This window comes from Bufo gargarizans, chromosome 1 (assembly GCF_014858855.1).
Source record: "Bufo gargarizans isolate SCDJY-AF-19 chromosome 1, ASM1485885v1, whole genome shotgun sequence".
Classification (NCBI taxonomy): Eukaryota; Metazoa; Chordata; class Amphibia; order Anura; family Bufonidae; genus Bufo; species Bufo gargarizans.
Genome location: NC_058080.1, coordinates 347,143,961 through 347,169,073, shown reverse-complemented (window position 1 = coordinate 347,169,073; position 25,113 = coordinate 347,143,961). Strand labels below are relative to the sequence as shown.

At 45.9% G+C, this 25,113-nt stretch overlaps 1 protein-coding gene across 1 annotated transcript in view; it reads left to right on the top strand.

The window, feature by feature from the left end:
• MYDGF (myeloid derived growth factor) overlaps window positions 1–23,427 on the top strand; it is a 32,457-nt gene extending 9,030 nt beyond the window's left edge. The window contains exons 3-6 of the mRNA XM_044268245.1: window positions 2,709–2,770; window positions 2,858–2,939; window positions 13,102–13,156; window positions 22,326–23,427. Of these exons, the coding sequence (XP_044124180.1) occupies window positions 2,709–2,770; window positions 2,858–2,939; window positions 13,102–13,156; window positions 22,326–22,405 (279 nt within the window). The 3' untranslated portion in view covers window positions 22,406–23,427. The remainder of the gene's footprint in view (window positions 1–2,708; window positions 2,771–2,857; window positions 2,940–13,101; window positions 13,157–22,325) is intronic.
• The last annotated feature ends 1,686 nt before the right edge of the window (window positions 23,428–25,113 follow it).

Sequence of the window (25,113 nt, the reverse complement as noted above, 5' to 3'; positions counted from 1 at the left end):
TTATTAAACTATTCATTAAAAAGTGTCACTAGTAATTGTGATTCACATGTGAAGGGACACAGACAAACAACCAGAATAACCTACTAAGGTATTATTATTTTTTTTGTTTGGAGTGAGCGATCATACATATCGCCGCCAACCGGTGACATCCACCATCTCTCACAGTGGGCCATAAACTGTTTTTAATACCTTAGTAGGTTATTCTGGTTGTTTGTCTGTGTCCCTTCACATGTGAATCACAATTACTAGTGACACTTTTTAATGAATAGTTTAATAAAAGTGAAGTATTAGTTTAACTTGGGCCAAGATAGGTTTCTATTGCCTTCATAGGCATCTGTAAATATATTTACATACAGATGCCGATAACATGTGGTCTGCTGTCCACATTTTTTGTGGCCAAATTGAAGTTAATCTTGCAAACTGAGATGAAGGAAAAAATAGGCAGCACTCACTAATGGTTCATTTGCTTCTTTATTTCAAGCAGACAAGTGCTTCATGCGGCAAGGTAGCAGTTAGCCAGATTCACATACCAGTGGCAACGGCAGATTCGCACACGAATGATCGCGCTTCCTCAGGCCACTCCAGGTGCACGCCCATACGTGCTGACCTCTTATACCCTGGCGTCAGGTAACCCACAACAACCAGGCGCCGTGCACACAAGAGATCATTTAATAAACATGTTACAACAAAGAGATACAATATTACAAAAACGCATTTAAATCATTACGGTCATTCAGACCAAGCTGACCTGTTGCTCCTGTACAAATGATCCACTTTGTCCACGTTTGGAATTTTTGGATGTGTCTGTCACGGTTTGTGGCGGAGATTTAGTCACTGAGGGCTATCGCAAGCCCACGGCAACCAACTCTCTGCTACACCACAACAGTTTCCATCCATATCCCGTCAAAAAATCGGTGCCTTATGGGCAATTTATCTGGTTGAGGCGCATAAATAGCAAAGATGAAGGATATATAAAACAAGCACTGCATTTGAAAGAACGGTTATTGCAGAGAGGCTATCCTGAGCATTTATTGGATGAGAACATAAAATAGGTTGAGAAATTGTCTCAAGATGAGTTATTAGCAGGAAAAAGAGGGATTGGTAGGAATGGGCAACAGGAAAATAAAAATAACAAAAAGAGATGTGTATTTTCATTTACATTTAGCCCAATGGCTAATTCTATACGCACAGCAATATTTAAGTACTGGGATATCCTGAAAAAAGATGGGAGTCTGAGAGGCATAGTGGATGATAAACCGTTAGTCACGTATAGACGTAGTCACACAATAAAAGATAAGATTGTGATTGTGAGAAGACAGACTCCGCACCCTTCTGCAAAGTCAGTTTAGTCTGAATGAACGCAATGATTTAAATGCATTTTTGTAATATTGTATCTCTTTGTTGTAACATGTTTATTAATGATCTCTTGTGTGCATGGCGCCTGGTTACCATTGCAACCTGACTACGGGGTATAAGTGGTCAGCACGTATGGGCGTGCACCTTGAGTGGCCTGAGGAAGCACGATCACTCGTGTGTGAAGCGGTCGTCGCCACTGGTATGTGAATCTGGCTAACTGCTACCTTGCCGCATGAAGCACTTGTCTGCTTGAAATAAAGAAGCAAATGAACCATTGGTAAGTGCTGCCTATTTTTTCTTGATCTCAGTTTGCAAGATTTAATGACTATCTTCTGGATTATGCACCACCTTGTTGATTTTTGTTTGATCGAGAGGCTTGTGCAGGCACGCACCGGTGTGAACACGCATCAGCAGTGCCACCTGTGATTCTTTTGCTGTTGTTGACAAATTGAAGTTTAAAGGGAACCTGTCATGTGGATTATAATCTAACTAATTATATACAATCATTAACTACTAAAAAGTACCTTAGATGTATTGACTTATTGGTGTGACAGATGGTTACCTCATAATATACACTCAAAGATGCTGCATGCTAATGAGCTGATTTGAGTCCAGCGTGATGTCATTGAGTCCAGCGTTTATTTCAGCAGCAGATAGGCGGGAAGAGTCAGGATCTCCTAAATATTCATGACTCATCATTATGAGCTGGAGCTTTTCAATACAAGAAGTTGGCAGATTGACTGGGTCAATTAAAGGAAGTGACCCAGCATTGTGCTAAGAGAATCAGTCACTTATTTATGTTGCCCTTAGTTAGGACACCATAACACTGGTGACAGGTTCCCTTTAAGGATCTGTCCATGTGCACAATTCCTAAGATTTCCTAGGAAGGATAATCCAGTAATAGTTGTTATATTATTCTCCCTTTATGGAATAATGAAGATTATTCTAAAGGAAACCCCGCCACTCTGTGTTGAATGTATCCATAAAAGACAATAGTTCATCATATGTATGCTTCATCCAAGAGCACATTTCAAATAAACATAAATCCAACAGGACCTTTCCGAAGCCATATCTTGGTGTGGATGGAGGGTGAGTCAGTTGGTTGCTCCATCGTTTGAATAAATGAAGGAACACCAATCACAATGCAGCTTTCATTTCGTATTCTGCTTGTGAAAACTGAAAGTTGTGATTGTTTTCTATTAGCAACAAAGACTGTTTTTATTTTTTTATTTTTTTGATATCTGTTAGACAAGGTTATAAATCTCCCCCATTTTGACAGTAATACATTTATACAGGGTTATCCTCACGAAGACTCATTTTCACAGTATACTTTGTTTACTTGTCCCCTACAGAAATGGCATATGAGTATTGGAGTAGATGGGGAAAGCAGATATTTCTCGTGCTCGATATGGCGGTAAAGTATTACAGCCTTCGCTTTTTATTATGGCCCCCATCTTTGTTTCGTATATTCTAAATGCGTTTTGATTATCTTGTTTTTAAGGCCTCTGGGAACATCTTATTTGTTTTTCACAAAGTTCGAAGCTGAAGTGTCTGGAGGGAAAATACAGTTCTGTGAAGCTTATGTGAGTATGAAATTATTCTTGGTAGAATGACTGGAAAACGTCAGTGTTTACACAAGTGGAATTGCAGGTTGACATGAAGTTGAGGCATTAGTTTGGCACGTACCTCTGATAGTTGCAACTGAGTATACGTATACAGCATGGTAGATGTGCTTTCCAGTGCCTGACTGTTTTAGGAAAGCATGGCAGTTTCTCTTTATTATGCATTTAACAAAAAATATATTTTGGCATGCCAGTTCAAGAAATGCCAAAAATACAGTGTTGGCATCTCTCCTAACACACAGCGCTTCCCAGTACACAGATTATACAATTTGTAGTCGGAACATAACCTAATGCACCTTAGTAGCATGAGGTAAGACTGCCACTACATTTAAGCTTCTCCTCACTGCTGGAAGTGGATTTTCTCGCCCATATTCATTGGGGGACACAGAGACCGTGGGTATAGCTATGTCCTCTAGGAGGCGTTGACACTAGTAAAAGCTGTTAGCTCCTCCCCTGGCAGCTATACCCCCTCCAGCCTGGAGAGAGAGCTTCAGTTTTTTCTAGTGTCAATAGGAGGCAAGATCTCCCTGCTCTGCAGGGATCTCCTGAAGATTTTTTATTTTAGTAAATTTTTTTCCTTCTTTTTCAGATGGGAAAACAGTGGCCGCCTCGCCTCCCTGTTCTCCCGGGGTCTAGTTGCGGCAGTGCCGGTCATCCGCACTGCTGCCTCCCCCTCAGAAGACAAGGTGGACCAGGGCAGCCTCGTCCCTGCATCCCGCCAGCCAAGGGGTCACCTTCCTGCCACTACGGTGCCAGTGGCTGAAGGGGTGACCCTGCTGGACCAGAGGAAGGGTAAAAATGGCGACAGGGACGTAAAGAGGATGAAGAAAGGTGAGTACACGAGACTTAGGTGAGTGTCCCTCCTGGGTCGCCCCCTCCCTCCCTACCTGGTAGCAGTAATGCAGAGGTTAACAAGGCACAGGGTTGATATTCCCAGCACCCTGTAGCCATTCCCTTCTTCCCCCTCTGGCAGGTTTTATTCAGCCAGGAAGCCTGGCACTCTTTCCCTAGCAGGGCGGCACATAGGGGGATTAATGTCAGTACTCCCCCAGAGACTAACCGCCTGACGGGCGTTTTTTCGATGGTGGCCGAGCGCACGGCCAGTCCTTGTTGTGCACTCAGTGCGGGGAATAACTAAACATCTTCGGATGCTGCAATTCTGCGGCACCACTGCTCTAGGTGCCTTCGCTTATTTCCTAGGGGGCGTGGCAACGGTTGGTATTCGCAGGTGGCCGACACGCTTACCCTAGTGCTGACTATGGGTGCCACCAGTGGATGGGGGTGGCTGTTCCTTCCTTTGGTGCTGGTTTCGTGCATGGTTATAACATACTCTGTCTTCTCAGGGGGTTCCTAGCATCACTTGTGTTCTAGAGTACCCCTATCTTCATGGGCCTACGTTGTTCCAGTCGGTCATGATATTGTCCGCATCAATACGTAGTGCGTACTCCATTGCACATATCTGGTGAGTACGTTCCAGCGAGTCGAGTGCTTCACTGACTCTGTATTCTCTATCCTCCACTCCCCCTTCTCTGGGAAAGTGGTTATGCTAGCACTCAGGTTTAGCTCCTACAGCTTGTTCTACTCCACAGGTGCAGCTTTTCGTTAATGCTCGAGATGGGACATCCCCCTCAGGTAGGGGTCCTACCCTGGAGCTAGCTGGGCAGTTGCGCCTGTTCAGCGCCCTTCCAGGTAGAGTTTTGAGGTTAACTCTACTTCACTGGGGCAGTACGGTACGTGGCTTCTATGGATAGTCTCAGGCACCCCCCCCCCCGCTGTCTTGCGGTCACTAAGCAAGCGCTGGTTAATACTGTGGGAGCGGTGTTGCTTACCATTACATGATTGGTTCTTGCTGCACAGCTCTTTTGTCAGGCGGTGGACTCTTTTTAACACTGAATTCGGTGTCCTCTACGGGGACCTCTGCTGGGGTATGGGGCTAGCAATACAGTGCGACTCCCCTTGCTTGGCTCTTTCCTCAGGCAGTGTTTTTGCACAGCCACTTAGTCCTTGGCTACTTCGGTATAGTGCCGGTCTCAGACGGGGAATGGGCTTACACCTAGCCTATTCTTCTCCTGTCTTTTCCCCCCTCAGGGTTCATAGTGTCCTGCATGCCTTGGTAGTTCCTACGTTGCTACCTTCCCTCATCTGCATTTGCACAGGGTATTAGTTTGGTGGATTTCCTTTCCAGGCTCGATCCGGTCCAGACTGGTGAGCTGTGGCGCCCTCCACATTCCTCCTTCTACAGGGACTCTTCCATTGGTCCGGGTGTGCTAACTGTATCTACACAAAAGCTTCCCACCTATCTCTCCAGAGCCAGAGTTCCGGAAGCGTGCGACGGGACCCCCTGATTCTCCTTGGTGGGAGTTTTCCCTCCTTACGTGTTTCTTCTCCTCCTTCCCAGGGTTCTACGGAGGATCCAGATGGAGGACATTCTGACAAATCCTCGTCACTCCAAGTTGACCCAGTAGCGCGTGGTATGCTGACCTCGTTCTCCTTCCTGGAGACGTCACGGCCACTCAGACTACCTTCTTTCACGGGGTCCGGTCTGACGTCAGCATTTTGATGTCGGCGTGGCTATTGAAACCTCCATTCTGACATGGAGAGGGTTTTCAGCGGATGTCTTCTGCACGATGATTCAAGCCAGGAAGCCTGCATCACCCATTGTGGGACCTGGAGGTCCTTCCTGGGCTTCTGTGAGTGCCGGGACATCCCCTCTCTTCCTGTTTTTTCTCTCCCCACGGTCCTATCCTTCTATATTCAGGGTTGGACCTTGGTTTAGCCCTTAGTTCTTTGATGGGTCAGGGTTGCAGGGCTCCAGATGGCGACCAAAATTTGCAAATGGCGACAAGACTTTTTAGTCTTGTCGCCATTTGCGACTATACCTGCCGCCGCAGCTCTGCCGTTGAATACAGCGGCGGGCACAGGAGCTGATAGTTCTCTGCCCCGCCGCCGATGTTCTTCTCAGCAGCGCAGTGGAGGAGTCTCCCTCCCCCTGTGCTGCTGCCACCGCCTCCGCCAATAAGAAGAGAGACGGGAGAGGCTGTGGCCACTGCGCCACTAATGAAGATAACTGACCTGTTAATACAAGTACAGGAGGCGGGTGCCGGAATCAAATAGCCGGCACCCGACCTCTGACAGCTCTGATCAGCGGCAGTTGAGTTAACCCTTCAGGTGCGGTACCTGAGGGGTTAACTGCCGCTGATCGCAGCTCCCTGTCAGAGGTCAGGTGCTGGCTATTTGATTCCGGCACTCGCCTCTAGTATAATAAACATTGGTGGCGCAGTGCGCCCCCCCCCCAGTATAATAAACATTGGTGGCGCAGTGCGCCCCCCCCCCCCCAGTATAAGAAATGTGCGCCCCCCAGTATAATAAATGTTGGTAGCACAGTGCGCCCCCACAGTATAAGAAACGTTGGTGGCATGAAAAAAATTGACTCCCCTCCTCCAATTGATCGCGTAGCTGCCGGTCTCCTGTACTTTCTTCAGGACCTGTGGTGACGTCACTGAGCTCATCACATGTCCATTACCATAGTGATGGATCATGTGATGAGCACAGTGATGTCACCACAGGTCCTTTTGACAGGCCCTGAAGAAAGAACAGGAGACTATCAATTGGAGGAGGTGAGTTAATAATTTTTTTAACCCACATTGGCACTGCCCACTGCGCCACCAATGTTTATTATATTGAGGGGGGCACACTGCGCCACCACTGTTATATTGGGGGGCGCACTGGGGTGTTGGGGGGGCGCACTGCGCCACCAATGTTTATTATATTGAGGGGGGGGCACACTGTGCCACCAATGTTTATTATATTGGGGGGGGGGGTGCACTGCGCCACCAATGTTCATTATACTGGGGTGTATATGTTTATTATATTGACCTTCTACTAAGCATTCTGTATTAAAGAATGTTATTATTTTCCCTTATAACCATGTTATAAGGGAAAATAATGCAGTGAATAGACTTTAATCCTAGCAACCATGCGTGAAAATCGCACCGCATCCTAACTTCCTTGCGGATGCTTGCGATTTTCACGCAGCCTTATTAACTTCTATGGGGCCTGCGTTGGGTGAAAAACGCACAACATAGAGCATGCTGCGATTTTCACGTAACGCACAAGTGATGCGTGAAAATCACTGCTCATGTGCACAGCCCTATAGAAGTTAATGGGTCCGGATTTAGTGCGGGTGCATTCCGGTATTTTGAATGCCGGATCTGGCACTAATACATTCCTATGGGGAAAAATGCCGGCATTCAGGCAAATCTTCAGGTTTTTTTTTCGCCGGAGATAAAACCGTAGCATGCTGCTGTTTTGTCTTTTGCCTGATCAGTCAAAATGACTGAACTAAAGATATTCTGATGCATCCTGAACGGATTGCTCTCCATTCAGAATGCATGGGGATATGCCTGATCAGTTCTTTTCTGGTATAGAGCCCCTAGGACGGAACTCTATGCCGGAAAAGAAAGAAACTAGTGTGAAAGTTCCCTTTAAAATATTACGTTTAAATCCCCCCTTTCCCAATTTTACATATAAAATATATAAACAATAAATAAATAAATAAACATATTACATAGCGCTGTCCAAACTATTAATTTATTAAAAAATATCTCCTATGCGATGAGCATTTGCCATTTTTTTAGTCACCTTGTCACCCCAAAAATAGGATAGGACTGTTCTATTATGGGCCGAACGTTTCATAAAATGCGAAATACATGCAGCTTTTTTTGGTGTTGAAAGCAAATCAAAATTTTGGTATCAAAACAACCCTACGCCGATCTGATCGGCGTAGCGTTGTCACGATACCAAAATTTGGATTCGATTTGGCGACAAAAAAATCTGATTTGGCTCCTAAATTTTTCAGTTCAGGAGCCAATGGTTACTAGGTATTTTTTTTTTTTGTGTCTTGAGCACTGGGTTGGCGCTTTGGTCCTGGGGCAGCTTCCAGCATACTCTGGTACTCCTGGTGCCCATGGGAACCTTCCTTCAGGGAGCGGCTCTTACGGTTCTTCTGTACCGTCCTTACAGCCTTGGGATCTGTACGTAGTTCTCTCAGCCTTACAGTCTTCTCCACTTGAGCCCTTGCGGGAGTTCTTACTCCGGCTCCTGTCCTGGAAGGTAGTTTTTTTTCTTGTGACTGATATCCATCAGGCGGGTGTCTTAGTTGGGGGTGCTCTCTTGCAAGATCCCCTTCCGGGTTCTTAACAGGGATACAGCAGTTCTCCAGCCATTCCTGCTTTTCCCAAAGGTGGTCTCTGGCGTCCATATCAATGAAGTAATTGTCCTTCCTTCCCTGTCCCTTTCCTTCGCACCTGCGGAAAGGAGTTACATTATTGGATGTTGTCAGAGTTCTTCTCCTTGTTAGCAGCCTCCAGTCCCTCTCTGCGTACAGTCCCCTATTTCTCTCCAGAGGGTCCTCGCTAGGGGTTGGCAGCCTCCAAAGGGCGCTTGCACGTTGGATTCGGTCTGTAAGTGCTGACGCATACCGCACCCGGAGCAGGGTTCCACCCTTAGGTGTCACTGCTCGCTCCACTGAGTGGTGGATGCTTCTTGGGCTCTGAGGCATCGCGCCTCGACTGCGCAGTTGTGTAACGCGGCTACCGGTCCTCCTTACACACATTCACAAAATCAGGTGCTTTCTTATGCATCGGCGGCCGCTGCTTAAGTCTTGCAGACGGCAGTTTCTTAGCTACCAGCAGGGACGCTTGCTTCCATGGGTCTGTGGTTTTTCCCTCCCCGTGGACTGCTCTTGAACATCCCACGGTTTCCTGTGTCCCCCAATAAATATGGGCGAGAAAAGGAGATTTTTGTATAACTTACCAGTAAAATCTCTTTCTCGCTCTTCATTGGGGGACACAGCACCCACCCAGTATTGTTGTCCGGCCACAGTTGTATCTTTTGCTGGTTTGGACCCCGTTGGGTCCTTTGACATGGTTGGTTTTCCACGTGTTTTTCTCTTTGGTTGGCTTGCTTCTCCTACTACTTCTCACAAACTGAAGCTCTCTTTCCAGTCTGGAGAGGGTATAGCTGCCAGGGGAGGAGCTAACAGCTTTTTACTAGTGTCAACGCCTCCTAGAGGACATAGCTATACCCACGGTTTCCTGTGTTCCCCGATGAAGAGCGAGAAAGAGATTTTTACTGGTAAGTTATACAAAAATCTCCTTTTTACTTTAGTACATTTTTCATTTTCCTTTTTCATTATGCAGGATTATAAAAAAAAACAACCTACCATGTTGCAAATACAATTTTATGTAATAGTAACTGTAAAAGTCTATAATATACTTTAAGGGGTTTTCCAGGAATTAATAAATTTACAGAAAATTCCTAAATATTACTTTATTATAAGCACATTCCCAAATGGCATGTATTCTTTTATAATGGCTTGTTTTCTCTAATGGGCAAGTATCGGGGAAATAAAATGGAACACACAATGTGTCCTAATACAGCTGGATAGGTTACTATTTCAAAGCAGTTAGCTAAAGACCTGTCTCAGCTCTCCTCACTACTCTTGCTGTCATGAATTAGGATCTTAGATAAGATATTAGCTGTGTGTAGTAATAAAGTAAAGTGAAAGTACAGAGAAGACGGACAAGACAGACTGCTGTCTGGATGTGGTAATGTACACAAGAGCTGCTCATTAACCACTTCCCCCACCCGTCCTCCTCTCTGTACTTTCACTTCACTTTACACTTCAGGACAGCAAAGAGTAGTGAGGAGCGAGGAGACAGCTCAGCTAACTACTTTGAAGTAACCCATCCAAAGCTATTTGGGAATGTGTTTACAATAAAGCAATATTTTGATATATTCAGTAATTTTATTAACATCTAGAAAACCCATTTAATCTCAAAATTCTTTGCTGGTATTCACCACAAGGCTGCTGTATGACAGCAAAGCAGCAGCAGTGCTGCATCCACAACAGTACCCTAATATGGTCCAATGCCTGTATCTAAATCTTTAAAAAACATGAAGGGACAAGACTGCTACTCTGAGAGCTTTGCATCGACTTTGCTTGGCTGTCCAAAGCTATGGAGTATTTGTTCATGTAAAGTATATGGGATTCGTACTCCACCAGCTCAGACAGCAGAGCTGTTGAAAGCTAAAGGGGCAGAGCACTCTGAGAAGTGCTTCTGCTCCTTTTGTGTTTTTTTTTTTTTTTTTTTTTTTGTTATTACAAAGCTTTTAGGTAACCTTGAAATGGCACTGCTAGTAAAGGAACATGTAAACAGCCAGGTCCTTTGCCATTTTATGATTAGCTGAAATGTCAGGGTATGCCCACACATGCAGGTTATTGACGTTTTTGATGAGAACCAGTAGTGGATTAAAGAGATTTAGAAGAATGGCTACACGGTCAGGTTTCCTGGTGCAGTAATAATTTTGGATCATAAAAGGAGAAAAAGTATAAAGGGCAAGTACTACTACTACTTTGATGCTGGAACAGTTTTAATACTTCTGACATACAAAATTAAAACCTAAATTACAAACTAAAAGATTAAGTTGTTTAAAGTTCATACATTCTACTTATGTCTGCATACACCTCATCATGTGTTCATTAGAACTCAAAAGGCCAAAGGTAACGGTCCAGATCTGAATCAGATTTAACATATGGAGTAATTGGGTGCAGTGGGTGATTACACGTGCAGCTGCTCAATTTCTTCCCTCTGTGCACAGTTAGGCTACTTTAACACTAGCGGCAGGACGGAACCGACAGGCTGTTCACCCGGTCTGATCCGTCCTGCCACTATTTCGCCCTGCCACCGGACTGCCGCTCAGTCCCCATTGACTATAATGGGGATGGGGGCGGAGCTCTGGCGCAGCACGGCGAGAGGCCGCCGGACTAAAAGTCCTGCATGTCTGACTTTTTAGTCAAGCGGCCTCTCGCCTCGCACTGCCGTGCTGTGGACGGAGCAACGGCACGGCGAAATAGCAGCAGGACGGATCCGACAGGGTGAACAGCCTGTCGGATCCGTCCTGCTAGTGTGAAAGTATCCTTAGACAATTTTATATAACTTACTTTTGCAAAAGAAACGTAACTTAACAAGTTGCGAGACAGTAGAAGTCCAGTTGCCTGGGAGTAGCATGAAAGTTAACCAGATCATCAAACGCATTGTCCCCCAAAGAAATGACAATTTGCTAAAGGGACACACACCTTAAGGTCTAAAGATCCCACTACTAGCCCCCTGCCTGATGTCAGGGAGAGGCTAGTATGTATGCTAAATGGACTTTTACAACCAAGTTTTATGAGGTCAGTTCTTGGCTCAGAATATTTACACTAAGATATATTTTCTTGTGGGCATCATAGCGACTTCATACCACCTTCATCCAAACCGTCATAATGTTCCACACATAGAAGAGTTAGAGGCAGTACTGGCTAAATTCCTTAATTATTACATCTTACAGAGCCCTGATTGAGGTGACGTTAAGGCCTCTTGCACATGAACGTTGTGTGCCCGTGGCCGTATTTGAGGCCTGCATATGGCGGGGCCGCAATACACAGGCACCGGCATGTGTCCACTCCGCATCACGGATCACTTAAATGGGTCGACACACGCAGAGATGCGGAATGGAAGCACGGATCGGATCCCCACGGAAGCACTACGGAGTGCTTCCGTGGTGTTTCTGTCCATGCCTCCGCACTGCAAAAAATAGAACTTGTTCTAATTTATTTGCGGCGAGGACAGATCACGGGCCCATTCAAGTTGAATGGGGCTCAATCCGTCCTGGCAGCCGCACAGACGTTGCGGTCCCCGATGCACAGAACTGATGCACAACATTTATGTGCAAGAGGCCTCACAGAGATGATGCTGGTAGATGGTCTAATTCCAATTCTGAGCAGCACAGTGCCAAGTTATGGATTAGGTCCAGTATTTCTTTATGAATATTCATCTGTATTGGTTTTTTATGCATGACCCATTCTGCAGGTCAAGGTCCTCCTCCACCTGACCTTTTTTAATGGTCCCACCAGGTCTAGGGGGCCCTGAGGAAATCTGTAATGCCAGGATGGGGTTTATGATGGATATTATTGTCTGAGTGAATTGGTTCTGCTTCCCGAATTTTGTTTAGACAGACCTTTTGTGTTCTGGTCTCGGGATTAAACCATCCACAATTTTATGGTCGGCCACAAGAACGTTAGGGGGCTTCTACTACTCCTATCTAAAAATCATTATGATATTTATACCACCACAAACGTGGTAAAGGGAACTTGTCACCACGAAAATGCAGTGTAAGTGACAGGGTGCATGCTATAGAGCAGGAGAATATGAGCTGATTTTATATATAAGATTTATGGGAAAAGATTCAGTGAAACTTGACATTTATTCATTCTAATTCCTGCTCATTCTGGTCTTTGAGGTCAAGGAGGTGGTCCGATCAGCCTCCCCTCTATGACTGTATACAGAGATAGCTGTCAATCACTGATAAGACCGCCTCCTTGACTTCAAAGCAGCAGAATGAGCAGGTATTTAAATGTATAAATTTATATTTGAAATTAATTTTATTGAATTTTGTCCCATAAAACTACCGTATATATCGGTCTGCTCAGCTTCTCCAGCTCTAACATGCTGTCTTCAGCTCACACACCATGTTCAATATGAAAGCTTCCCTTTAACTTTACTAACCACTTTATGTGGGAAAAACAGTTTTATGTGAATACCTTTTTATAATAAAATAAATTAAAAATACTGTATAACTTTAGTCTCATTAAGAGATTTCACAAAGCAGGCCTATGGTTGCCATGGCAATCCATTCGCACCCTGTAATAATGGGTGACAGTGAGAACACCCTCACTTTGTGTAGTCATGAAGATGTTGCAGCCAGCACCTGCTGAGGATTACTTGGTCACAACTCTTATGTCCACTGCGTCCTCTGGACGTAGCTAAACACACATGTGTGATAATATGTCCATATTTTCAATGACTATTTGCTGTATATTGTGGTTTTAGCTTTTTAAACTAGTCCATACCACCAGATGCCTCTCCATCCAATAGAGAAAAAGTAAGGTACCTGTAATGTTGAAGTGCCTTCTGATGATAAAATTCCTTTTTACTTATGTGTCCGTGTTTGTTTAATCTGCCAGATATAATCTATAATTCTACATCCTAGCTTTTCTAGTTAACCATGTCTTCTTTTTAAGTCTCAGGCAGATAAACCACTGAAAAAGTCAGAATATGAAATAAAGGATACGACCGGTGAGTTTTTTTTATTTTTTATTAAAAGCACCTAGTGGCAAGTATATAGATCAGGTTTCTGAAACTTAATTTAAAAGGTTCTGTACCTTTTGATTACTGATCTATGCTTAACTTCAATAGGGCTGAGCAGCGTCCAGGCCAGTGATAATGGTCATGATGTCACTGGCCCTCCGGGAAACGGCAAGAGGGCCGTGGTGGTGCCTTCTCAAACAGCTGATCGGTGGTGGTCCCGGGTGTCGGACGCCTGCTGGTCAAATGCTGATGATCTATCCAAAGAATCATCAGAAATCAAAAGGTGTAGAACCTCTTTAACCCCTTAGTGACCACCCATACATGTTTTTACGGCGGTCACTAAGGGGCCTTAGGCTGGGCTGCTGCTTTTTTACGGCTGCCCAGTCTAAGCGCTGCACGAGTCCCTCGGGTAGCGGGGACCTAGCTCTCACATGAGAGCCTCGGCCCTGCTCTAACAGCCCGGACCGGTAGGAGTCCCGATCCGGGCTGTTTAACACTTTGCATGCCGCAGGCAATGGCGTCCGCCGCATGTAAAGTGCTGACAGATGGAGCGGACTCCCTCTGTCTTCCATCGGCACCCCGCAAATGTAATCGTGGGGTGCCGATGTGTGTGTGAAGGCTGCCTTGTTTGCTGCCGTGTTGTTTGTTTTTTACGGTGTTCACCTGAGGGGTTAGGTCATGTGATATTTTTATACAGCAGGTTCTTACGGGCGTGGATATACCTAATATGTATACTTTTTTATTTTACATTTTACACAATAATACTTTTGAAACAAAAAAAAAAAATCCTGGTTTAGTGTCTCCATATTCTGAGAGCCATAGTTTTTTTTTGTCTTGGGTAGGGTATCATTTTTGCGGTATGAGAACTGTTTGATTGGCACTATTTGATGTAAGGTTTTTTTTTTACGGGCCATTGGGCGAACTTTAAAATTCCTTCATAGGGGCCCTGCCTCTGGGGCAAAATAATAATATATATATATATATATATATAATATACACATACACGTCCAATAGATGAAAATAGTGGGATCGAGTTGGAAGTGCTGCGGTGTGTTTATTTTTTAAATAGATAGAGATAGCTTTGTCAGTGGCGTAACGATCGTTGCGAGCCGGTTGATAAGTAATATTAGTCTACTTTTCTTTTCTTTTTTTCCCTTTTTTCTTTTTTAAATGTAAAACTTTTTTTCCCACGTTATTTTTTTGTCCCACTCTGGGACTTCAACTTTTAGGGGTCTGATCCCCTTTACAATGCATTACAAATTGTAATGCATTGACTGTAAGTGTATTACACTGCGTAATACACTTCAGCCTGCTTGCCTGTGAGATCCAGGGGGCTGGTTCTCACAGGCTGTTAGGAAAGGCAGCCACGATGCCTAACCAAGGCATCGGGCTGCCTTACCTGCCATCGGGTCCCCGTCACAGCAGTGCGGGGACCTGATGGCCACCCGGCATGATCTCGCACGTGCTGCGTTCAGCGCATACAGCAGGGGTCCGGCTAACGGGAACAGCTGGTCCCCTGCAGCTGATCGGGAAGTCACTTCCTGTAGCGCCATACTATTACGCAGCTGATCATGAAGGGGTTAATATAGTTACAAACTGAAGCACCAGATGTTAGAACAAAGTAAAGGTCAGTTAGAACAAGTGCAATGGTCTGGGGAAGTGAGCAGCTCTGAAGATTCTTTTCAGCACTGCTGACTGCCTGAGAGGGATTGTGTGATCTTCTGACTCCATAATTCACTTTGGAGAGTATTTAGTGAATGCAATATTCACTAGTATAACTATCTTAGGGCTGTATTACACGGCCCGATGTGGCAGACTATTGTTGGGAGGGAAGCGTTCCCTCCTGGGCATGGTCTGCTCGCTAGCGAAGGAGAGCACTATTACATGCAGCAATCTCCTCTGCAGCATGTCTATGCCATCGCTTGTCCCCATGCTGTGAAGTGGTTTGCCGGCAGCAGATCGTGATTAGACGCCATGATCTGCTACCCGCTAACTTTTATTTTTTAACATGTCAAAAGATTTGGATTGCTCGTTCATCAGGAAATCGGTGGAAGTATTACACTGCAAGATGATCGCTAACAAGCCTTACTACGAACGCTCGTTGGCAATCCTCTGCCAAAAAATCAGCATGTGTAATACAGGCTTTTAAGCTAGTGTCACACCTGCGGCTGCTTCTCTGGCAGGCTGTTCCTGTATAGAACAGCCTGCGGAATTCTCTGGATCTGGCATTGCCGGATGCTGCCACCTAGAATTTGGCTGGGTGAAATCCGCTGCACACAGCCTTTTGTCTGGTTCCTGCCGTTCTCTGCTGGAACAGCCACACACAGATGTAAAACTAACTTTGGGGTACCTCACTGATGCGCTATTCAAAGATGCTTATCTGAAAAGAGGATTTCCCCTCACCCATGACTGCACCGCATGCGACCAGGGACCTCCCATCCGGGACAGGAAACCTGAGAAGATAAAAGGTTCACTCCCCCACCAAGCACCAGTTCAGGTTTCCTGTCCTCCGGATAGGAAGTCCCTGGGAAGCTCCTAAGATGGTTCTCACCGGCAGCTGGGGGGAGGCCCAGGCTCTGATCCGGTAGGTGGCCTCCCCCAGGTGGCTCTCCGGGGCTGCTGCCTCCAGTCTGTTTTCTCCCCCGCATTCCGGCGCTGATCCAACAGAGCCACTATGGCCGCGTTCAGGCAGCTTCCCTCTTGCTTCGGCGTCTTTGCCCGGCTTTCTGTTGGCGTCAGGGGGCGTCTGCGCATGAGCGCGCTTCCGACGCAGGGGGGCGGAGCTTAGACCCGGAAGTAGGAAGAAGCGCCGGAGTGGCCTAGGCGCGTCTTTTTTAAAATATAAATGTGGCGGTGGGGGGAATCCAGCCAGCTGATGTAGCACACAGTGTGGTGCTGAAGAGGCTTGTTTCCCTGCAAGATGTCGGAGCCGGTAGATGGACGCGTGGAACCCTCAAGGCCCGCTAGTCCGGTACCAGTCCTGAGGAGTGGGGACAAAGATCAGTGGTGAGATGGATCTTTTTCTTTTATTAATGGGGTGTTGTTTGCTTGGTTTGTTTAGGTGGCAAAGACCCCCCAAAAAGCGACTTCAAAAACGAAACATAAGGAGTGTGCGGGATGTAAAGTCGCCTTGGCATCCTTCTATTCTAAACCGTTATGCCCCCCCCCCCCCCCCCCTCTGTATTGATAAGTTGGTGGCGGAGGAATCCCAAACCCTCTGCAAAAATATGAGGTCCTTAATAAGATCTGTGGTCAAGGCCTCTTTAAAGTCTGAGTAAAAGCCGCCCTAGGTCTCCAGAAAAGTCCCCGGATGTTAGGGATTCGGATATGGACTGCTCCGACGTAGAGGAAAGAGAAGCAGGCCAGTTACTCTCTAATGACGCTACATCGTCAGCGGAGGAGGAAGCGGGGGGGGGGGGGGGGTTCCTTTTTTTTTTTTTTTTTTTTTTTTTTTGCAAGAAGACGCCCAAAACATTCTTAAAGCTGTCAGAGCAACCATGCAACTGGAAGATGTGAAACGGGCTACTTCTACAGCAGATATCGCTTTTCAGGGGTTAAGCCCCAGGAAGCAGAGGGTTTTCACCATTCACGAGAATGTTCAAGCATTAATTAAGAAGGAATGGAAAAATCCTGATAGGAAGTTTTGTATCCCAAGCTCAATTAAAAGGAAATATCAATTGACGAGAAAGTAGCAGCTAGTTGGGACAAGGCCCCTACAGTAGATGCTCCGGTTGCAAAGATCGCCAAGAAGTCTGCTCTACCGTTTGATGACTTGGGTAGCCTGTCTGACCCTCTTGACAAGAAAGCAGATTTTTATTTACAGGCGTAGTGGGAATTGTCCTCTACCAGCTTGAGACCTGCTGTTGCGGCGTCATGGGTTTCTAGATCACTGCATATCTGGCTGGAACAGTTAGAGCAGCATCTCAGTGAGAAAAAGCCAAGAGAAGAAGTTTTGGCCTCCTTTCCTACCTTTTTTAAGGCCGCCGACTTTTTAGCAGATGCCTCCACGGATATGATTAGGTTTTCAGCCAGATCATGCGTCCAATGCGGCTAGGAGAGCTATCTGGCTGAAATCCTGGAAAGCGGATCAGGGCTCAAAGGCTAGACTGTGCTCCATCCCCTGTGAGGGTGACAGGCTTTTCGGGTCGCCTTTTGAGATGCCAAAATAAAAAACAAAGGGGTAGACAGTATGACAGAAGGGAAAAGGATAAATTTCCTAAGAAATCCGGCGGTTTCCTTTTTAAGCCCAAAGACCTAAGGATAAGCAATGACGCCGAATCCCAGGTAGGGGGAAGATTATCTCTTTTTCTCCCAGCCTGGAAGACTGTAACCAAAAACGGTTGGATCCTGGGAGGGATTGGAGAGGGGTTCCGGCTAGAGTTTCTGACCCATCCCCAGGATTCATTCATACAGACAGACTGCCCCAAGGACCAAATTAAAAGACAGACCTTAGAGTCAGATGTTGCTTCTCCTACAGAAAGGGGTAGTTGTCCCGATTTCACAGGCAGAGAGGGGCAAGGGTTTTTAGCCTTTGGATCCTTCCGGGTAATCCTGAACTTGAAGAAATTAAAAAAATTCCTCAAATACAAGACCATAAGCTCAGCCGTAGATCTCTTATCAAGAGATTGCTGGATGGCGACTCTGGTCTTAGAGGACGCATATTACCATGTGTCAATTCATGTGTCCTCCCCAAAAATTTTGAGGACAGCAGTCTGGGTTCAGGGAGAGTGTCTACACCTGCAATACAAAGCCCTACCCTTTGGGGTTTCACAAGCCCCCAGAATCTTCACAAAAGTGATTGCGGAGGTGGCTTTCTTTCTAAGATTGTCAACGGAACGTTGCTGCCATATCTAGACGACTTCCTGTTTATTTCCCAGACCAAAGAAAAGTTGATTCAAAACGTCTGTGTTTCCTGCGCCCTGTTAAAGAGCCTGGGCTGGAAAATTAATTGGAAAAAGTCTTGCCTGTCACCATCTCAGACTTGTGTTTTTTTTTAGGCATCCTATTAGACTCCCTAGTAGAGAAAACCTTCCACCCGTCCGCCAAGATAATCTCCATCAGAGAGCATGTTTGGGATCTTTTCAGGTCCTACCTCTGCTCGTTCAGAAGGGCAATGGCAGTACATGGCCACCTGACAGCAACAATTCCGGCGGTCCTATATGCGCAGGCCCATACAAGGAAGCTACAGTCATGCATCCTGCACCAATGGGACGGCTGCAATCAGTCGTTAGACCGGTCCTTCCATTTATCCGCGGAAGCGAGAATGTCTCCTCTTTGGTGGACAGTGGCAGAGAATCTTTCAGCAGAGGTACCCTGGTCTTTTCAGGATACGATAATAACTACGGATGCCAGCCCATGGGGATGGGGGGCTCACTCGGAGAACAAAGGTTGGCAAGGGAGGTGGGATTTGAATACCAGGAAAGCCACCTCAAACTTCAAAGAACTAAAGGCAGTAGAAATGGCGTTAAAAGCGATGGTTCCGGACGTATCCCACAAGAAGATAATTCTATACTCTGACAACTTGACAACAGTTGCATACATCAACCATCAAGGTGGAACAAGGGTACCTTCTCTGGCAATACTCTGTCACCAGATTTTTCAGCTAGCAGAACAGAAACATCTATCCCTGTCGGCAGTCCACATAAAGGGGAAGGAGAACATGGTAGCCGATTTTTCTGAGCCGCACCCAGCTAAGACAGGGAGATTGGTGCCTAAACCCAGAGGTTTTCTCCCAGTTAACTAAAAAATTTGACCTCCCCACGGTATCCCTATTTGCCTCCAGGAAAGTAGAAAGATTCTTCTCCCTAAATTGTTTGGACGATCCAACAGCCCTAGACGGATTGGCACAGGACTGGTCTCAGGAGGAGGGTTACGCTTCCCTCCTTTTTCCCTAATTCCGCAGGTCCTAAAGAAAGTCCAGAGGGAGAAAGTGACAATTACCCTAGTTGCCCCAGTATGGCCGAAAAGGTCCTGGTACTCCTGCCTCCTAGACCTAGCGATAGCCCCCACATGGATTCTACCTCCCCGGGAGGATCTATTGTATCAAGGCCCAATCCTGCATCCAATCCAAAAATCTTGCACCTGGCAGTGTGGAGACTGAGAGGGGGATTTGGTTAGGTCGGGGTCTGTCCCAATCAGTAGTGACCACCATTCTGGGAAGTAGGAAAGCTACTACAGCTAGGAAATATAAGAAGATCTGGGAGGTCTTCTCCTTCTTAGGGATCAATCCTGACCCCTTCTCTCCTCCAGATGTCTCTTTTTACAAGCTGGCCTGGATAAGGGGCTTAGGGCTTCCACCCTGAGAGTGCATGTGGCAGCTTTAAGTTACTTTTTTGATATGCAGCTGGCCCTTCATCCTTGGGTTAAAAGGTTTCTTTCAGCGGCCTCCAGGATCCACCCTTCAATAAGACCTTTGTCCCCTCCTTGGGACTTAAACACTGTCTTGACGGCCCTGTCACAGAAACCTTTTGAGCCCCTGTCAGAGATCCCCATAGATATGCTCTCCTTTAAGATGTCCTTTTTACTGGCCATTACTTCCGCTAGAAGGATTTCAGAGATTCAAGCCTTCTCTGCTTTTCCACCTTATACCCAGATCTTAGACGACAGTTATTATTAGGCCTCTCCCGTCCTTCCCACCAAAGGTGGTTACGGACTTCCACAGAGGTCAGGATGTTGTCCTTCCATCTTTTTGCACAAATCCTCCATGATTTAGAAAGGGAGTATCATTGCCTGGACGTCAAAAGATGTTTAACTTATTTGGAGTCTACCTCGGCCTGGAGGTTGGAAGAAAACCTCCTTATTCAGTTTTGGGGTAGAAATAAGGGGCGGAAAGTGTCCACGGCAGTCATTGCTAGATGGGTCAAAAGGGCCATTTCCGAAGCCTATTTAGCACAGGGTCTCTCGCCCCCTTCAGCGTTTGGAGCTCACTCCACCTGAGCGGTGGCTACGTCCTGGGCCGAGAAGGCGGATGCCTCTCTGGCTCAAATTTGTAGAGCAGCAACGTGGAGTTCTCAACATACTTTAAGCATTACAGGCTCCAACTTCACGCGGATTCCGCCTTTGGTAGGAAGGTGCTTCAGGCGGTTGTCCCTCCCTAGTTTCCTCATTAATAGTCTATCTCGCATGGGGTGCCGTCATGGGTGAGGGGACATCAACATTGCTTACCGGTAATTGTTTTTCTCGATACCCATGACAGCACCCCCAAAAGGTGTTACCTTAATAGGTTATATACGTAGTAGCCTGCTACTCCTTGATAAGTTTCTTAGGAAAACTCTTTAGAGTTCAGAAGAGATATAATGTACCGTATTGGATCTCTCTCTTTTTCTTACGTGTGTTCACCTCCGGAGTACTGTTTATTACTATCACTGGTGCTTGGTGGGGGTGTGAACCGTTTCTTCTCATGTTTCCTGTCCCGGATGGGAGGTCCCTGGTCGCATGGGGTGCCGTCATGGGTATCGAGAAAAACAATTACCGGTAAGCAATGTTGTATTCTTGATTGATGGCTAGGGCCTTTACCATTCACAAACATAGGGCTCCCCATTTTCTACACTCAGGAGATGACCAAAGAGGAGGCCATTTATGCATCCAGCTGTTAGGGTCCATTCACACGTCCGCAAGTGTTTAGCGGTCCGCAAATTGCAGGTCTGCAAAACACTGAGACTGGCCATGTGTGTTACGCATTTTGCATACCGCACATGGTCGGCCCTGTGATAGAAATGCCTATTCTTGTCCGTGGCTACGAACAAGAATAGGACATACTCTATCTTTTTTTGCGGGGCTGTGGAACGGAACTACAGATGTGGACAGCACACTGTGAAAAATTTAAGGTGGAATCTGGTTGCTATGGGCAACTATGCCAGTTTTGCATCCGTTTTGATAAATCCTACCACTAAGTTTATCAGGAGGCGACTGTTAACTATTATTCTCTACTTTACACTAGAAGACCAATCAAGAAGGCAATCAAATTTAGTGACATAAGGTTGAGTTCACACTTCAGTTAGTTGGTCATTTCCATTAGTCATTGGAAGCCAAAACCAGGAATGAGGTCTACTCAGAGATGCGGTATAATGGAAAGATTTGCACCTGCTCTGTGTGTTTTTGATTCGCATCCAGTTTTGTTCACAATAAGGGCTCATTCACATGACTGTATCCATTTTTGCGGCCCAAAAATTGTGGATCTGCAAAACACGGATACCGGCCATGTGCGTTCTGCATTTTGTGGATCACAACGTTCTGCCCTAAGACAGAAATGCTTATTCTTGTGCGTTTTGCAGACAAGAATAGGACTTATTTTTTTTTTCTGCAGAACGCACATACACTGTGTGATGTCCGCATCTTTTGCAGCCTTATTGAAATGAATGGGCCCGCATCCGATACAGAACAGATGCGGAAAGAAAAATATGGTTGTGTGAATGTGCCCCAATTGAGGGAAATAACTGACCAAATAACTAAGGTGCACTGTGAACTTGGCCTAACTCCACCGCTTCTTTAGACCTTCAGTAAACTTTTAATCTCTAGGAAATATTTTTCTCCTATTTTGTAATGGCAAAGGCTACTTTCACACTTGCGTTCAGGGCTCCGCTTGTGAGTTCCGTTTGAAGGCTCTCACAAGCGGCCCCAAACGGATCAGTCCAGCCCTAATGCATTCTGAGTGGATGCGGATCCACTGGCACCGGATCTGGCATACGGATCTGGCACCGTTTGTCCTCCGCTCAGCCGGTGGACACCCAAATGCTGCTTGCAGCGTTCGGGTGTCCGCCTGGCCGTGCGGAGGCAAACTGATCCGTCCAGACTTACAATGTAAGTCAATGGGGTCGGATCCGTTTGAAGTTGACACAGTATGGCTCAATTTTCAAACGGATCCGTCCCCCATTGACTTTCAATGTAAAGTCAAAACGGATCCGTTTGCACTATCATGGTAATGTGAACGGATCTAAGCGTTTGCATTATAGGTGCGGATCCGTCTGTGCAGACACCAGACGGATCCGCTCCGAACGCAAGTGTGAAAGTAGCCAAAGCCAGCTGCTTATTTGGCCATGATGTGCAAAAAAAAACTGGTGCGGGTTTTCGAATGTCCGTGTGTTTTTTGTTTTTATAGTGCCAAAATGCATAGTTGTAAAGGGGCTAATAACTAATTGTGGTCTCCCTTTCCTTTCAGTGTCATATATTCCTGGCTCCTTCTTGTCATCTCTTTCCAAGCTAACAATCATGGCTGAGTCAACTCATGCAGAACTGTGATGCAGTCAGCAGCATCTTGGAAACACGTTTTACCCACATAGTGAAAAAAACATTGCAGTGTCTTTTTTACGTGTCTAGTATACAAGAGAAGAACTGTTTGCGTTTTTTCACTTACACAGTGAGGCAGATTTATAAATCCTTTAGATGGTGTAAACCTAGACAGGTTTGCACCACATTTATTACAGTGATTCAGGCTGGATGATAAATGAGGCGCAGAGGCAGACACTTCTTTCTATATCTATACAGTGCCAACTATTTGTTGGCTTACTTTCAGACAAAATATTATCCCCGAATTGTGTCACATGCATATTTGGTAACGCCCCTCTCCTGCAAAACAACCCCCCCTTGTCAGTCTAGCTGCAGATTATTCCTCTAAACCTAAATTTGCCACAATTTGCTGCCATTGACACCAGAATCTAGTATGTGTGCACCGCTGATTCAGCAGTTTCTTTTTATCAAAGCTTATGGAAGATATATATGAATTTTCATAAATGTATTTTTCTCATGTGTTGCCATCAGGGCTGGCAACTTTTATATCTTTTTTTTTTCTTAATGATTATAAAAAGTAATATGTGAATGGCTCTGGATATGATTAGAAACATTAGCAGCAATTACTATGAACTGTAAAAAAAAGTAAAGTCCTAATAAAACTAGGGCTACATGGTGACTTGTAGTTGTATGTCATGTTCCATAAGTTGGTGTGACATAAGAGTAGGCATAAATTCTAACCTATTGGATTTCTGCGTGCCACATTTACTATCGTTGCAATTGAGTACATGACATGGGGCTGTGCAGCAGTATCAAGTCGCTGTGTAACCCTAACCTACTCTTCACTAGCTCCTTCAGCTATAATCACGAATGTTCCTTTTTTATGGACGGTCTATGAATTTACTGATGGTTGACCAACCCGATTACCACAAATAGTGGTATAAGAAAAATTCTGCTTGCTTAAAAGTGAAACATCATGCATTTAAGATGATTGTGTTTATTTGAAAAAATTTAAATACATGTTTTTATATCTATATGCTTATTGATCATTTAGTTTTGCCAGAAATGCACACCTTTTTAGAGTGGGTTCACACACAAGTATTTAGTGGTGGGTCTGTACACTTTTTGCCATTTTTATGGCGTTTGATAAAAAAAAAAAAAATACCAGTTCCAGATGTTGGCTGAAAGTCTAAGGTCAGTTTCGCACAAACCTACGAAATGCACTGCATGGGATGGTTACATTTCCCGGACTGAACACTACTCTCTTATGATGCTCAGAATTCCTGCCTGACCATGAGTTTACTGAAGTGTACTTGCATGATGCCATTATTACAGTACAGAAGACCCACTTTCAGACAGGAACTGAGAGCATTAAAAATCATTATGATCGGGGGGCATGGCCAGATAAGATGGCTGCTTGATGTAACCACTCCACACAGACAGCACCTATTTAGCGGCTATACTCCTACACTTGCCACAGTTTGGGGTCCAAAAGTGGTTTGATCGATCTTAGAGATGCTGAAGAGAAGGAGGAAGAACCCCTAAGAAATCCTTCTCGGGTCCATGGACTCTGTGCAGGATGGCGCTGACTCTCCATCTATTTTATTGGCCCCTGAACCCGCTCCAGACACTGGTAAGGATTGTCATTACTCAGCTGCTCCGAGGAGAAGTGGATCAGTTCCTCTGTCCGGTAGGAAAAAAGCTGAAAGAGGCTGTGGTACTAGAAAGTGCCATCAAATCCGCATGTGACATAAAAAACTATGTTTCTATGTTTTTTATTTAAAGGGAGCAATTAATACAATGGCAAATTTGTATGTGAAGGGGCCCTAAATATTCAGTTCCTGATATGTTTCCAGTCACTTATTGGATTGCATTACAGTGCCTTGCAAAAGGTATTTCTCGCTCGTATCATTGGGGGACACAGGACCATGGGTATAGCTTGCTGCTGCCACTAGGAGGCTGAGACTAGGCTGAAAGCTGTTAGCTTCTCCCCTGCAGGCTATACCCCCTCCAGCCTGGAGAGAGCATATCAGTTTTAGCTTAGTGTCGTAGGAGGCAGACCTCCCTGCTTTGCAGGGTGGCGTTTGTATTTTTTATTTGATTTTATTATTCTTTTATTTTTTATTCTCAGACTACTGGAAGGGGGGCACAGGGTCGCCTGCGTCCCTGTATCCCCGGGAGGCTGGCCGGTGTACCTAATTCACCGCCTTGCCTCCCCCAAGAAGCTAAAGTGGACCAGGGCAGCCTCGCTCCCCTGCTTCCCCCCAGCAAAAGGGTCACCCTCTCTTCAGCCCTTCTCTGCCCGGACCCCTGTCGCCTGGTGCCAGCGGTCATGGGGTGGCCCTGCTGGTGATCCATCATAGGGTGAAGAACACAGATGAAGACAGGTAAGTAGACCTGCTTCATCCCCAGCTGCAGTGGCTTCCCCAATGGGCCCTCCCTCCCACACTCGCACGGGTAGGGAGCCTCCTCCATGGTCCTTCCCCATCATCCGGACCCTGCCCGTCCGCCTTCCTTCCTACCTCGCTGCATCACACGCTTAACCGGATCGTTCATTAGATGGCAGAATAGCCCCAGGCCGCGCTTAAGCGCCGGGGAAGGGGAAATCGGTGCATACTTAGGGCGCCGGGCACCGCGTTTCACCGCGGCGGTTCCTTACCGCTGCGGTCAGGCAGGGAAAGGACGGAACATAGGGGAGCATTAGAGCACTCTGGCCGCAG